Below are 15,698 nucleotides of genomic sequence, written 5' to 3' on the forward strand. Positions count from 1 at the left end.
AACAAGAGATCAGTTTTTAAACTTGGCTTAATAGGTTGCCACAGAATTAAAGTTGAAATGAGACTTCACATGAGAAGCAAGGCATATATATGTATGAATATGAGTAGTGTGAACTCCTTCTGGCTTCTGCAATATAACGTTCAGCTGGGACACACACAGCCTCACATGGAAAAGCAATATATGAATATCAGTTAAATCTCTTTGAATCAGAACAGTTATACAATTTTAAAAGGTATACATACATGTCCTAAGATGAGTGGGATAGTTAAGATCGCCAAAACGAGGTTGGTGTGCGTGTCCTCATCACTTCTATGAGATCTATTTTCAGATTTAAAACCGCTCAAATTACTAAAAAAACAACAAATTAGCAATGAATTTTAATGATGGAATTTTCATCATTAATTAATTTAGCGACAGAATAACTATAGCTAATAAATTAGTAATTTTGTTTGTGAAGAAATAATTCTGTCATTATTATATTGTCTTTTAGTGAATTTAAAGATTTTAATATGTAATTTCCACATAATAAATTTATTTTTTTCACCAAATGAGTTTAAAGATTATTTTTATTTTAGATTATATATCTCTTAAAATGGAAAAAAAAGTGTTAAAAATGTGGGAAAAAAAATCATATTGATTCTAGATTGTCCAATATAGTTTTTACTTTAGTATTTAAGTGATGAGCACACAGCTCATTGCAGCTAATTTAGTGAAGAATATCACTATTTATGCTCTTGTAATATTTTTTTTTCAATTAGATTTTTCGATAGCCTTGAGGGTGCTGATCTTGAAAGTAATATTTCTTAGAAAGAATTATAATCAAGCCCTAAAAAAAAAATTATTAAAAAGTCTTAATAACAACATCAATAATTTATACTGATAAGTTTCATAATAGACAATGACAATTTTTAGGACTTATTTTATAATTTTTTTTTAGATTTGATTGTAATTCTCTCAATTTCTTATTACTCCCCTAAATAGTTTTCTTAGATTTACGATTATGATTATTAATTTCACATCTATTATGATGATTACAGTTTTAATTCATTTCGGATGTTCTATATAATTGTCCTCATCATATGAACCTTCTCTTTTCGGATGTGAATTAACATGAATGATCCGTAACATAAGAGATCTGATCATTAATATTACTCGGCAATTAAGTTTTTACTAGATTTTATCCATATCGGGACGACCATAAATGTAGAGGAGACAAATTTTTTATAGCAAAACATTTGCAATTCCATCATGGAACAACTACTGGAGTTTACATTAAAAAAGAAAAGCACAAAAGCAAACAGCAAAGATTCAAAAACAAACTAAAAAAAAAAAAGTTCTTTCGAACACTTTTTGAGCCATGAAAAACACTCCAAATGAAGCTTGATTTCTTGAAGAAACTTCACATAGGAGAGAGAAGATATACGTCTCTTGCCGCTTTCTTGAATGCTTCCTCCACTGAAAATGCCTCTGAAATTGATCCGAATTCTGCTTATTTGCCTGCAAAATTCACCAATATAATGATAGATGTTAAATCTTAAACACCCAATTTTTTTTTTTAAAAAAAAGGCCGTTGTATGCTTGAAGATTGGGGGACACAAACCAAAAAAAAAAAAAAACGAACACTTACACGTGCTTGAATCTTGTACGAGGTTTTATAATCATCAGTTGAGATGGTGACACACAAAACCTGAATGTTATACTTGTGAAGAACACAAACGATGTCGCCGTAGAGGTCTGGCTTGTTGGGATAGCACATTCTGAACTGACCTTCTTCCCCACAAATGTTCACTACCACATTTGGAAAAACCCAAGTTTGAAACCCTATGGGGTTTTGTGGAACTGATGTGAGTTGATGAGCAGTGGCCATGGAGGGAGGTCCTTGGCTGGCTGTGGGATAAGCAGAATTATTATTGGAGGCAGATTGGAGTCTCTCTCTCTTTATTTTCTCCAACTTCTCAACAACATCTTCTAGGGTTTTAATGTACTTAATAGTTTCTTCAACAATGGTTGCCTGGTCTGCCTGCAGCACAAAACAACAGGAAGAAAAAGATCTCGGAAACTTTTTTTAGAGAAAGCTAAAGGAAAAACGAAAAAGATGAAACTCTTGAACAATTTACCCTAATGTGATGAACAGAAGGGACCAAATCTTGAAGTTCTCTCAGATGCAACCTTATCTTCTTCCTTCTTTCTCTCTCTAATGAGGTATGATGATTTTCTCCATCAACCTTGCTGATATCTCTCTTCTGTCTCAAGGGTCTTTGCACACTACTGATTTCCCCAGTAGTGTTATCTGAGTTTGAGAGATTAGCAGACATGGTTGTTTATGTGTGGAGTAATGAGAATGAGGAAGTTTGTCTGTGGAGATGCTAAGATGGAGAATAGAGAGGGATACTTATAACATTGAGATGCCAGGATAGATAATGAAGGAACAGGTGACAAAAATGTCAGCTTGGCTAAGAATCCAAAGTTAAGAATAAAGAAGCTAAATAAATTGCTTAATCTTAATTATTAAAATTAACATTATCTTTTTAAAATATACTTAATATTATGTGTTATATATTAATTTATAAGTTAGATAAATTAATATGAGAAAATTTGATAATAATATGAGTGATAAAATAAATTAAGGTCCTACTTGTAGGATTAAAATTAACTACTACCTCTCATCCTTATTATAAAACCCAATTGACTAATTTGGAGACAATAAAAAGTTACTGAATTACTTTAAAATATTTATATTTATTGTTTTTCTTCCAACTAATTGGCTTCACTTATAAATTGATATATTATCTAATAATACATACAAATATTTTAGAGAGATCATGTAACATATGTTATAATTAAATAATTTTTTTAATCTTCACAAATTAGTCAACTAAATTTTATATTAAGACTGAAAGTAGCATCTAACTAGCTTCTACGATCAGGATGGGAGGGATATCAGGGCAAATGCAATCACAAATAGGCGAGGATGCATGCATATGAAATGAGATGGATATGATTCCTTCTGCTAGAATATCCATCATTTTATTTACCGTTACAAAAATATCACACGTGAATGTTATAGTAGTCTGATTATGTATGAGCTGGATGCTCATAACGTTGAGACGCCAGCCTAGATAATGAAAGAACAGGTGACAAAAATGTGACCTTAGCTTGGCTAATAATCCAGAATTAAAGCAGTAATATCAATGGTAAATGCAATCACATATATACTAGCTAGGCAAGCACACGTGTGTGTGTGTGTGTGTGTGAAATGAGCTGGATACGATTTCTTCTAGAATATATATATATATATATATATATATCATTAAAGTTATAAGAATATTACATATGTCAAAGTGAAAGAATTAGTTACTCAATAATTAATTGGATGGATTCATTATTATTAAGTAGCTGAAATTATCAGACATCAGCAAAATTAAGAGAGTAAAAAAACCGAGAAATATAAGAAATTCATCATAGTTTAATTTGATACCTTATAAAAGAAACATTGGAGAGATTTTTCCTATGCTATAAGAATCGCAATTATGACATAATTTTTCTTCTGCTTAAAAAACCCATTGTTCTAAAATAACCTCAAACTATAAGATTCTTTTAATTATCTCACCAAATATACTTGCTAGGTTTGTGTTAATCTACAACTCTTAGCGGGGAAGACCACATTAAGGGTTTTACAAACCCACCCACAACTTTCACTTAGAACCAATGTAAATTTTTAACGCATAATGTATAATAGCTCTTTTAGATAGGTGGCATTGCAATAAAAACTCAGAATATATGTCTTGTGGTGAGCACTAAAATTCTTTTAAGAAGTCTATCATTGAGAAAATTAGTTATTGCTACCAACAATGGATGCCCTGAGTTTATCACACACACAAAAAAAAGAGCTCAAAATATATAATAACACCTAGAAAATACATAATAATATCTCCGATCTTAATTATAAGATCTTGTTTGTAATTTATAAATAAATGAAGTCTTATAATTAGGACGGAAAATAGTATCATCTGTATAAAAAACAAGAATGCATAATATTATCGCTTGTGCTTTCTTTCTTGGTCTATAAATATATATATGTGTATATATATTTGAATGTCTTCATCTTCCATTATATGCTTCTTCTTTCTCCAAAATCAATTATGTAGTTGTTGCTTTAAACACGCATATTCCCAGTATAGTCCTTCATTTTCTACGTGATCACTCACCATTAATTAAATAATATCTTATGCAATAGTTAGATGGATGAAGCATTTTAGGAAATAGCATGATTTAGGAAACAAATCAATAGAAATTCTATAATTTTGTTTATTATCATCAAATAAATCTCTTATCCATACACTCTGTTTTTTTTTTAATCGTCCTTTCTCCATTGTTTCAATTTGATAATACTGATATCTCCTGATTTTTTTTTTCCGTTGGAAAAAAAGAGTCTACTGATTTTTCGGTTTAACAGAAGTTATAAGTATAGAGTCAGTTGCTGCCACGTGATCTCCTGATGAACAACTAGGAGAGAAGAGGGATATCATCGTAACCTTTTTTGAGCAAATTCCTTTAAAGGATTGAAAAATTGTGAATGTTGAGTAGGAACTTTCTTTTTTAAATTCATTTAGCATGGTACGTAGAACATATTTGTATATGTTTACTACCTCCGCTTCTTAATACTACTTCCAGTCCTAATTATAAGATCTCATTTATAGTTCTAATTATAAAACATCATTTATACTCTATAAATGAGGTCTTATAATTAGGATCAGAAGTAGTATAAGAATTAGTTAGAGAAAATTTGATTTTAAATATAATATTACAATCCACTTTGTTTTTTCTAAAATATCTCTATTGATTATAAGGGCTCTCCACTAATGAATAGTTTTAATGCATATGATTAAAGATAATAGTTAAGAAAAGTCAACACATATTCGTTATAAATAACTTATTTAACTAATTTTTTAAATTTTCTCAAATTAATTATTTAACTCTTACATTAAAAAACGATAAATATAAATAATCTATTTAACTAATTTTTTTAATCTTCTCAAGTTACTTATTTAACTCTTATATTAAAAAACAATAAATATTAGACTACATGAGACAAGCCTCATCCAATACACATATAAAAGGTCGGATTACAATTGAACGAAAAACAAAGACGACATTACCCAATATGAGAAGCGAATAGGAAACCATTTTCTTTATTCTGCCACGGAACCACATCTAAAGTTTACACATTAAATGATCAAACACAAAAGAAATCAACGAAGATTATTAAAGACATCGAATTAACAAGGCAGGAGTTTTCTGGGTAGATTTCAGGAGAGACACCGAATAATTTCTTCAGCAACTTGCTTGAATGTTTCTTCTGCTGAGAATGCCCCTGGAAGCTGAACCGAATCTCTGTTCACCTGCAAGATTCATTCCAAATAATCCTAAATTAGAAATCGTTTAAGTACCATGATTAAATGAAAATGTAGATTTTTTTTTCGTGAAAAAAATCCAGCGCAGACATTGCTAAATTCCATTTCACAATTAAAAGCAAAGATATCTAAACTACTTTTACTTGAAGGCTTCATGAATAGACTCACCTGAATTTCATTGGTTTAATTTCTTCCACCATAAATATATAAAGCGACGTAACACATATAAAATTATAATGCATACTTACCTGTGCTTGAAACATATAGAACCTGCGACTATTGTCACATGAAATGTGAGAAGACAAAACCTCAATCTTATACTTCTCGAGAACACAGCAGATGCTGCTGAAGAGGCAGCGGTTCTTGTAAGAGCAAACACTGAATTGTGCGTCTTGGCCACAAATGTTGACAACCACATTCGGAGAAGTCCAAGTTTGGAACCCTACTGAGTTATTATTATGAGGACTTGGAGGACTTGGGGTGGGTGAGGAGGAAGCTACTTGTTCAGCTATGAAAGCCTCTCTTGAAGTTCCACTGGGATTACCCACATTAGAGCCCACAGAAGATTGAAGTCGTTCCTTTTTCTTCTTTTCCAGATCTTTCAAAGTTTCCTCCAAATTTCTTATGTAGTTCAATGTTTCATCAACTACTGTCACTTTGTCAGTCTGCAAAAGAGATGAGAGAAAGATCATAGCTTTGTTTTTCCTTTGGAATTACAAGTGATATATGTGAGACTGAACCTGTGATTTTTAGCAAGGGAGAGCAAAGTGCCCCTAGGCTACAAGGTCATGACTACGTAAAAGATCATAGTATTCGAGTATATCATCTAAATGACAAAGAGATTCCCAAACTTAGAATAGCGAGGAATTAAGAGTTGAAGCAGTTAATTAATTTACCTTCTTGGGCACATGAGGGAGCATAGCTTGAAGGCTATCAAACAAGGTTTTGATTTTCTTACGCCTGTCCCTGTGAATAGTATCCATCTCATGACCAGTAGCAGTAACACGCTTCTCCTTGCCTCTTGTCATTGAAGGACGATTTGAATTAGAATGCTTGTCCATGAGTTTATCAGAATTATCTGAACAACTGGACCGGATTTCCCTCTCTTGTTCCCTATTATCTGCAAAAGACATGGCTTTAGAGAGAGAGAGATGTGAAAGGTTGGCGTTGAAGAACTCTATTTATAAAGCAATGAAGCAGCCTGAAGAGAGCAAGGGTTTGTTCTCTCATACAGTCGGCTATAGTAGTTGTAATAACAGTCCTCTTGGTTGTTTCTTCCTTCACATGGTTTTTCATCTTCGTGGCTATCTCAGAGTGAAACAGAAGATATTTGTTAAACCTCTGGCGTTAGAGTTTCAACTTTGTTTAGGTTTGTAACAAAGTTGAATGAGACTTCACATGAGAAGGAAGGAATATGTTGTGTGAATATGAATTGTGTGACCTCCTTCTGCAATATAACTGTGAGCTGTCTGGCCTGGGAAACAGAACCTCTCGCATGGAAAGCAATATGTGAATATCAGTTAAAATCTCTTTAAATCACAGTTTCAGAATAAATTTTTGAAAACATAACTGATGCTAGGTGAAGCTTTAGATGGAGAAGATGCTCAGCAACGCGTGTTAGCCCCACTGTAAAAACGTTATTTGCTATTGGGTTGCATGAGATGAACCTGCACCCCTTGGAGTTATCCCAAGCACTTCAAAGTCGTCCACCCAGCAACTTCTGGAGCCTCACCAACAGAAGCAGTAGGATAATCACAGGGTTTTTGAAGAAAGAGAAAATTATTCCCCATATGCATCAAGAGTTAAGTAAGATATATATACCATGTTTTTATGGAATTTAGTTTCATTACAAAGTGCAAACAATCATTTTAATTTGTGTTTTATGAGACAATTTCTCTGACATAACATCACAAAAATACTTAAAATAAGTCGATTGAAACCGGCATTTTATATATGTATATATGAGATTGCTTAGAATACCGGTGCTTAACACTTCAATAATGAGATTTATGTGTTGAATCTGATTTGAACAACCTAGATTTAAAAATTTTAATACAATTTTTTTATACAATGAAAAGTAAGAGGTTAATATTCTTTATTTTAGATTATACATCTATTACAACAAAAATCATTGGAAATTTAAAAATAAAATAATATTAATTATTTTTGGTAAAAAAATAATAATACTAATTCTAAATCGTCTAGTTTTTCATTTTGACAGTCCATATTCAGTGCTTAAGTTACGAGCACCCGAACTCATGTTAACTAATCAAAGGATATTGTCGATACCTACTTGTTCTCGCGTTAAGTCTACCTAACATGTTTAGATGGAGCCCTGATTTTGAATCATTGGCGTCTTTTGTGCTTGTCACATATTTAGTTGGATTTTTGGATCGCTTGAGGCTCGCCATGCAAGTAAAATTTATTATTGCATTTCTATTATAATTGCATTCTAAATTGTTTTCCTAGATTACCAATGTGATATTTTTTTTCATGTCTATTACTACATTCCCTTCTTAATATAAGACCTCGTTTGACTTTTATTTTGATCCTCAATATAAAATCCCAATACACTTTGTCTCTCATATTTATTCATTTTTTCTTAAGATAGTCTTCTAATAATAGTAGTTCTAGTCAATAAATTTGATTAGCAAGGATATTTTAGAAAAGACAATACATATTTATTACAGATAACTAACTTAACTTATTTTCACATTTTGGATGTTCTAATTGTCCTCGTTAAATGAACCTACTTTTCTCGCGTGTGGATTAACATGAATGCTACTACTAATATCCAATATGAACCTGATCAATGCTAGGCAACAATAGATGGTAGCAGTGTTTTTAAGTTTTTACTAGATTTTGTTTGCCCAAGGAATAAATGCCGTAGAAGATTCCGTCAAAAAATGGCGCAGAAGGCAAATTTTCATGATAAAATAGTGTCAAAACATAATTAATTTAATTGGAAAAAATTTGGATAAACCTTTTTTATATGTTTATTTTGAGACGCTATGTGTGGGGATAGAAGTAGAACCCTCCACCCCTAGCATGCAAAGGGACCACTTTGCCATTAAGGTAATGCATCTGGTGGTAGTGTACCTATTCTAAATGATTTTGAATCATTTAAAAGTAGTTATTATCATATTTATACATTACACATATCCCTAGTGAAAAAGTATATTATGAACGTTTGTTATATATAACAACAACAAAATTCCAGCAGTTTTTTTTTTTTTTTGTTAAGTTCAGAATATCTACTACGTCAGCAGTAGTGGTGACTAATTCTCTTCTTGAGAAAATTTTAGTGTTAACCAAGCGATCCTCTCCCCACACACCATGAGGGTAGTTCTTGCGATATTTTTAAGTAAGATACGCCGCTTCTTAGGCGGCATGGAATAATACATTCAGAAAAATTAATAAATCTAGGAATTCAGGCCACTCATCATTACCCACGGAAAGGATTCTTAAATAGTTCTTACTAAATAAAGATGTTTGCGTTAAATAAATCAAAGAACATATTTATACATATCAATGGGAATCTCTCTCGCCCATATATATATATATATATATATGTTCATTATTTTCATTAACTTAACTATAGTCTAGTCAGGTTTTAGCCCACAACTCAACCAGTCTATGCTCTGACGCAAATTATCTTAATCATCGGATTCTCGATCTACTAAGAAAATTCCCGTAGTTACTTAGTTTTTTAGGGAATCTACATACGGTCGTGTTGTTGGGTATCTACTATTATCCTACCTAATGTGAAGTTAAAAACTTTGGCCAAAAAAAAAGTGAAAGTTAAAAAAAGAAAGATTAACAATGCAAGCACTACTCAAGATAGGGATTGCTTGGGTTAAAGCAGGCCAGTGCATATCACGTACGTGTCCAGTAGAGGCAGACAAGGTATTCTACATCAACAGACATCAACAATAAACCTACAATTGAGATAAAGTTCAAGGGTTTTTACATCATAAATGAACTGTAATTATCCATATTTTTTTAGAAAAGAAAATGTATATGCAGAATTCTATTACTCAAGCACCAATTTCTTTACTCTGTCTTTTTTAACCGTTTTTTTAATTGAGTTTCCTTTCCTATCCATCAGATGGCAAAGTCCTGTCACTCATAAGGAGCAGCAAGTTCATCAAATGAAATAAAGCTAAGGTCTAAAGTCTTAAAAGACAGTTCTTTCAGGTTCAACTTGATAGAGATTCTCCATCATCTTGCTAAGGCTGTTGTTTTGCAAATAGGGCACAGGTTCTTCTGCATTAGCCACTGCTTGATACAGTCGGTGTGGAATTCGTGTCCACAATCTAGTGAGGCTACATCCTCCCCATCAGCGTATTGCTCCTGCCATTGATGGACAATTAAATGCAGTCATTGACAGGTATATAACAGTTATGAGCTATAACGTACGAGCATTATTCCGCACCGCTTTTCTTAGAGTGGGTTTAGATTAGCTTTTTAAAAATGATTTTACAGTATACGAGATAAGTATGCGAGAGGAGTTTTGTCTTAGTTTGCATGAAAATACTTATGAGAAGCTAATCCAAACACCACCTCAAACTAACTGAGACAACCACTGTAAATACCTGACAGATACAACAAGGTTCCATATCTGTAGAAGACCAGTCATGACAGACGTGTAGATCCGATGTTTCATCAACGTCATAATGGTATCCTCGCTCAATCCAGTGCTCACATCTCCGATGCGCTCCTCCAATGCCAGCAATTCCTGAAATCCCAGTGACACTTGAGAGAAGCAACATGAGGGAAACACATATTCCCCTCTCCCATGAGGGAGAGCTTAAGCACACAGCCTCTCCTCTATTATTAAAATGTGCACGGGCCTCTCTCTACTTCAAAACTATACTACAACTACCTCCAATTAGAGCAGGGGATCTGTCTGGCTCCAAATTCTAGCCGTCAGAGACCCAACGACACAAGTTTTCACTAAAATACCTTCCATTAACACCTTCATATGATGAATATCTTTACTTGCAGGGGCATATGGAAGGTTCTTCACAATAAGAGGACTTTTTCATCGGACTTACTTGAAGCATCTTTTGTTTTAAGAGAAATTCGTGCCTATAATTAGACGCTGTCATAAATTCTCTCAAGGAAGAGAATTGTATTTTGTCCGGTTCAGAAAGCCAACTTTTCATGGAACATAAATTAGGAACAATTTCTTTTCAATGGAACATGTAAGGGAATTCAATCTTTCTTTCTTTTACCTCATAAGACATGTTATCAACATCAAGGCGCAGGTCCCTGTGCCTATCATGTAGTTCAGCCATACCATGATATATGAACGGGTCAAAGAGCATATAATCCTGAATCACGAGTAACACAGGAAACATCTTCAAGTTAGTATTCTCGATTATCAGCATAGCGTATTACTAAGTCCAACTTAAAGATTGCCCTCACAAGCTACCAGCACAGAGTTTAATTCAAAAACAACATACACATCATAAAGATCACGACTGTTTTTCCTATATGTTCGCTTCCAATGAAGTTCAGATAGTGGGGCCAGGTTGTGAGAATTGCACACCCATTATTTGGTCCAAACCTAAATTATTATCGTTCAGAAATAAGAGATATATTAAAGTTGCTAAGCTCAACATATGAACTTAACTAAGAATCTAATTGAATTTGCAAAATTTAAAACCTTTACTTTCACATACATTCAAGCTTTACTAGCCAGGCACAAAATCTGGCCAAATTTACCCTTGGTAGCAGTCAAAATCAAGCATCCCGTGATAAAAAAAGGCACGAACTTGATATTCAGCATAAGACAGTTTCCATTGCAATGCTCAACATAAGGAAAAGCACAACTACCTCAAAAACTGTGACCACACACAAACTTATCTCCTCTGAAAGAAGGTGAAACATGGGAAGCTGCAAATTGTCAACTAGATATTCCCATTCTTATTTACTGAGATAAAATAAAAGGAAAATGAGTAGCAAGCAAATTAATACACCATCAACATCAATGAACCGATGACAATAACTCATCTACCACTAATTTCACCACACAATAGGAAGTCACCAACTATACATATATAAGATTGTGAGTGAAAACACAAACCTCAGCTCGTAAGTTCTCACCCCTGCGCATTGCACTTAAGACTTGACGAATCTGGCACACAAAGCAACATATGCAGTTAATTCAGACAAGACCAGCATGGCACCAAATTCAAACTAGCTCAAAATGATTTATCAGATTTCAAATTATCAAAATGTCTGTTTACTGGTAGCAAATTATAAGAAACTAATTCACAATTCCTGCTCCATCTGTCTTGTACATTACAAAATACATCAGATAGGGAGATGGATTAGTTCTAAATGACCGCTAAATTGCATAGCTGTTAAGTAATAATGCAAACTATTATGTCAAAAGGAAAATATAACATAACAAGTATAGTACCTCAGATATCAATCGGCGTCTCCCCTCAATGTCAACAGCTAAAGCACGCAATGAGTGAGGTGCACTAAGAACTTCATCACCTCTTCTCTCCATCAATGATGCCAATCTTGCATATGAGTGGTGGCTGCTCATGTCTGGAGTAAAGGAAGGAGGACCAGAAGAAGTAGAAGATGAGGCAGAATGAACATTATGAATACCAGATACTGAGTTCATCGATGGAAAAAAGGACCAGGGACTGAAATCTGATAATGTTAGCTGCCTCCGTGTTGGAACTTCATGGGGAACAATCCAGCTTGGATTAGGTAATGAATTGACACTTGAACTGGATCCAATCCAGGAAGTAGGAGGTGCACTACCAGAATTATTCACATTGCCAGATGAAATATGCCAACTGGTAGGGTCAAGTCCAGAAGATGAAGGTGCAAGGATGGGGTGCTCTGGATTGTCTCTTGGAAAAATTCTTAAGTTCAATTCTTCCCGAAGCTCTCTTTCCGCAGAGTTATAAGAAGTAGATGAACTTGCACCTCTTGAACTAGAAGCTCCACTCCAAGGAAGAGAATGTGTGCTCCCTGGCAAACCAGGAACATGCGTAACATGTGACTGACACTGAAGAGAACTAGAATTGCTTGCTGTAACTCCAGCTGTTAACCTTAATTCTAGAGAATCATTAAATGGATGAGAGGTAGGTGTTTGGTGGGAAGAAGAATGATTAGGATGCCTAGATTCCTGTCGCTGTGGATAATTCATCCTCCTATCAAAGCTTCTCAGAGGCCTGTTCACATTTCCCGTAACTCCTATCAAAGGGAATGCATCAGAAGCTATGTGCCTCATCTCATTTCTTGGGTTCTGCTCTACTGGAGGATTATTGATAGGAACATCCTCAGAAGGTCTAGACAAATTTAAACTGCTGGAAGCAATATTAGAACTGAGAGTCCCAGTACGCCAGCAACTGCTTTCAGCTTCTAGAAAAGAGCTTGAACTTCCTCCATTACACATCTGCCCAGAAGTACTTTCAAGAGCCTTTCTCTTGCAGGAAGAACCCCAATTAACCAAAGAAGAGCTTGAATTATCATTATCTTCCCCAACAATGTAACCAGAGCTTCCAGATGAAGTTCCTACATGATCATATGAAGCACTGACAAATGATGTATGCTTACTATTGAATCCATATGTATTGTGAATACTATCACTGGTACAAGGTTCTGTTCCTTTCCCATGATTAAGAGGGCTGGCAATGGAACCCATATTTAAAGCAGCATCCTGGGTTCCATGGTTGGAGCTGGAACCTTGCAAGAAGAAAGGCTGAACTCTGGGTTGATTTCCACATAGGTTGGCATTCGAGTTACCAGGGAAAGTTACATTATTTGGATCAAATTGCCGTTCTTCTGGTCTGAGAACATCCTCAGCAGAAGCACCACATGAAGAAGACCAACCATGTTCTGCTTTTAGCCCATCATTATTGACGTGACTGTGAAGATTCATAGTAGAACTAGGTTCACCAGCATTCCATCCATCAAAGTTCTGAACATCAGGAGCACTGTTGCGTAAACATGCAGTCTCACCAGAGGATCCCAGAAAATCTGACAACCGAGCATCAACTGGATTTTGCATGTGATTCAAGGAAGTCTGCTGATTTATATCAGTGCCACTAGAACTAGGTTCCTGCATCATACTTACAATTGCTGGAAAGGAACCAAGAGTCCTTCTGTTACCTTGCATCGGAATTCAAGCTATCCAACCTGATTTACCAGATAATCAGCTTCTCAACTTTCAAATTAATCAATGGTGCGCCCAAGATCACAGAAATAACCTGCACAGAACACCTTTGGCATTGAAGCAAACTTGTACAAGTTTTACCAGGCACAAAAATATGTAGATTTCTTTTCCAGTGAAAGTAAAGCACAGACAAATCTTAAAACAAGAGAATGAAAAACAATATTGTCATAAAATTGCTTCAGCAACATCATTTATGAGATAAAAAATTTCACAAAGCCATGGTATATTCTTTCGACAAATAATATCTATTTGAGATCCCAGTACATGCAACAGGAAAAATAAACTCAAATAAAAAGATAAGAGTGAAAACAAATTTGTCACAAGCAGGTTGTCACCGATGAACAATAACAAGCCCTATCACCTACATGACTTATCACTAATAAAGTCTATAAGAAATTGGCAAGTCAATTGCTGGGGCGCTCCTGATTTTCCATAAAGATATCTAGGAGGGAAAAACGGAAACCATAAAACAAAGTCTGGCCTTATATGAAACGACAATGAATAAACTATTGAGGATGCTTAAGATAGGAAAATGATATGGATAGAGATACTAGATCTCTCATTGTGCTATTCACAAGCTCAGAAACCTGTAAAAACAACTTGGCTTCCTATTTTCTGGGTGTAAATTTTATACTCAATGAAGTTAACAATAAGAGCCTTGGAATGAACGAGAAAAATAAAAAAGCGTCTCGATGCATATCTTTTGCTCACCACATTCCCACCTACACCATCGATGCAACAGTAAATGTCAGCAACTTTAGGCAAGACATACTAAGATAATATATAAGGTTGCCAATAATCACAAGGGAACAACAACCACGCCGAGATCGCCCAGAAAATTAAGAAGTGAAGCTTCGCAATGGTCAATTCTAGGTTTTCGGAAATCCAATGTAACCAGCAGACACGTCAAATCCAGCAGCGAAATAAAACTTTCCAGATTCAAACCGCAAGCAGCAGAAATGAATCGAACTTCGAAGATTCCCCAGAAAATACAGTATGGCTTCGGATCAATTGTATATCCCAGAAAAAGGGGAAAAATAAAAGGGGGGCAAACTTAAGGGCTAAAACCTAGCGGCTCGATGCGATCCCTCCACGCCAAAACAAGGAAAGGGATAAACCTCCTAATAGAGAACGCAATCCACACCTCTTTCTCGGGGAAAAAGCAGCATTATCAGAGAATCATCGTGATGAGAACAAGCATTCGCGAAGAAAAATTGAGTCAGACGGAAGCAAATGCAATAGAGAGAGTCTGAAAAGGGCGGATTACCTGAAGAGGATAACGAGAATCCAAATGGGTCAAGCAGAAACGCCTCCGCTTCTGCTTTTTCTCTCCGATTCTTCCCCCACTCAAATTTTGGTATTTTTATCATCACAGAAGAAGCTGATCAGAAGGCGACAAATGAGAAAGCCATGAATGAAAAAATAAGGGTGGAAGCGAGGAAGTGAGAGATTAAAGGGCAGAGAGAGAGAGTACAAGCACAGTAATCCTAATATCTAATTTAAGATTTCATTCATTTCACATAGAGAGAGAAGGCCATTGCCCATTGGGTTCGGTCCTGAGGGGTGGCCTCACAGGCGCCATTGATCGTACACGTAGCTCGCATGAGCCCATGTGGGCCCCACGTGAGGTGAAATTTCATAGCGCTGATTGTGAAGCTGGCGTTTCTTTAGATTCAGAATATTCGCCCCAACCTCCCATGCCATGCCCGTCCCTTCCGCAGAGTGAGGAAAATAAGGATTAAACGTTTCACAAAAAAACAAAAAAAAACACGCACACACACATATATCTGTGTGTGTGTTTTAGATGGATAAGTAAATAATTATAAGACCCAATTGACTTATTTGAGAAGATTAAAGAAGTAAGTTAAGTTTTATTTATAATAAATAAGTGTTGTCATTCCTAAAATATCCTTACTAATTAAGTATATTGACTAAAACTATCATTATTAGAAGGATTATCTTGGAAAAAAATGCATAAATATAAGAGACAAAATGGATTGGGTCTTATAATTAGGACCAAATAAAAAATCAAATTGGGTCTTATAATAAGGACCGGAAGAGTATTAGATACGTCTGAA

At 34.8% G+C, this 15,698-nt stretch overlaps 3 protein-coding genes across 3 annotated transcripts; all 3 read right to left on the minus strand.

Annotated features, from left to right (window-relative positions):
* Positions 1–1,423: 1,423 nt before the first annotated feature.
* Positions 1,424–2,315, minus strand: LOC114749645 (transcription factor bHLH95-like; the record flags this gene model as incomplete). Its single annotated transcript, XM_028938185.1, has 3 exons — positions 2,118–2,315; positions 1,628–2,020; positions 1,424–1,497 (listed from the first exon to the last, which is right to left on the minus strand). Coding segments are annotated over exons 1-3 (665 nt in total), but the record flags the coding sequence as incomplete, so codon positions are not given.
* A 2,994-nt stretch (positions 2,316–5,309) lies between these two features.
* LOC114749649 (transcription factor bHLH95-like) lies at positions 5,310–6,547 on the minus strand. Its single transcript, XM_028938189.1, has 3 exons — positions 6,311–6,547; positions 5,663–6,079; positions 5,310–5,402 (listed from the first exon to the last, which is right to left on the minus strand). The coding sequence occupies exons 1-3, from the start codon at positions 6,545–6,547 to the stop codon at positions 5,310–5,312; spliced, it is 747 nt and encodes a 248-aa protein (XP_028794022.1).
* A 2,718-nt stretch (positions 6,548–9,265) lies between these two features.
* On the minus strand, positions 9,266–15,072 carry LOC114749643 (E3 ubiquitin-protein ligase MBR2-like). The gene is given in 7 exon segments (XM_028938183.1): positions 9,266–9,767; positions 10,010–10,047; positions 10,050–10,152; positions 10,652–10,750; positions 11,506–11,556; positions 11,845–13,654; positions 14,888–15,072. Coding segments are annotated over 6 exon segments (2,142 nt in total). The 5' UTR covers positions 13,564–13,654; positions 14,888–15,072; the 3' UTR covers positions 9,266–9,635.
* Positions 15,073–15,698: the final 626 nt, after the last annotated feature.

The sequence above is a fragment of the Neltuma alba genome, unplaced genomic scaffold (assembly GCF_004799145.2).
Source record: "Neltuma alba isolate B1F8T4 unplaced genomic scaffold, ASM479914v2 tig00006105_pilon, whole genome shotgun sequence".
Taxonomy (NCBI): Eukaryota; Viridiplantae; Streptophyta; class Magnoliopsida; order Fabales; family Fabaceae; genus Neltuma; species Neltuma alba.

Bases quoted from the DNA above. Each gene is read 5' to 3' on its own strand.
- LOC114749649 (XM_028938189.1), bottom strand. From the start codon at position 6,547: ATGTCTTTTGCAGATAATAGGGAACAAGAGAGGGAAATCCGGTCCAGT. The intron at 6,080-6,310 runs GTAAATTAATTA...TCTCTTTTGCAG, and splicing joins TCCCTCATGTGCCCAAGAAG to ACTGACAAAGTGACAGTAGT. The intron at 5,403-5,662 runs GTAAGTATGCAT...TGAATCTTGCAG, and splicing joins TCTATATGTTTCAAGCACAG to GTGAACAGAGATTCGGTTCA.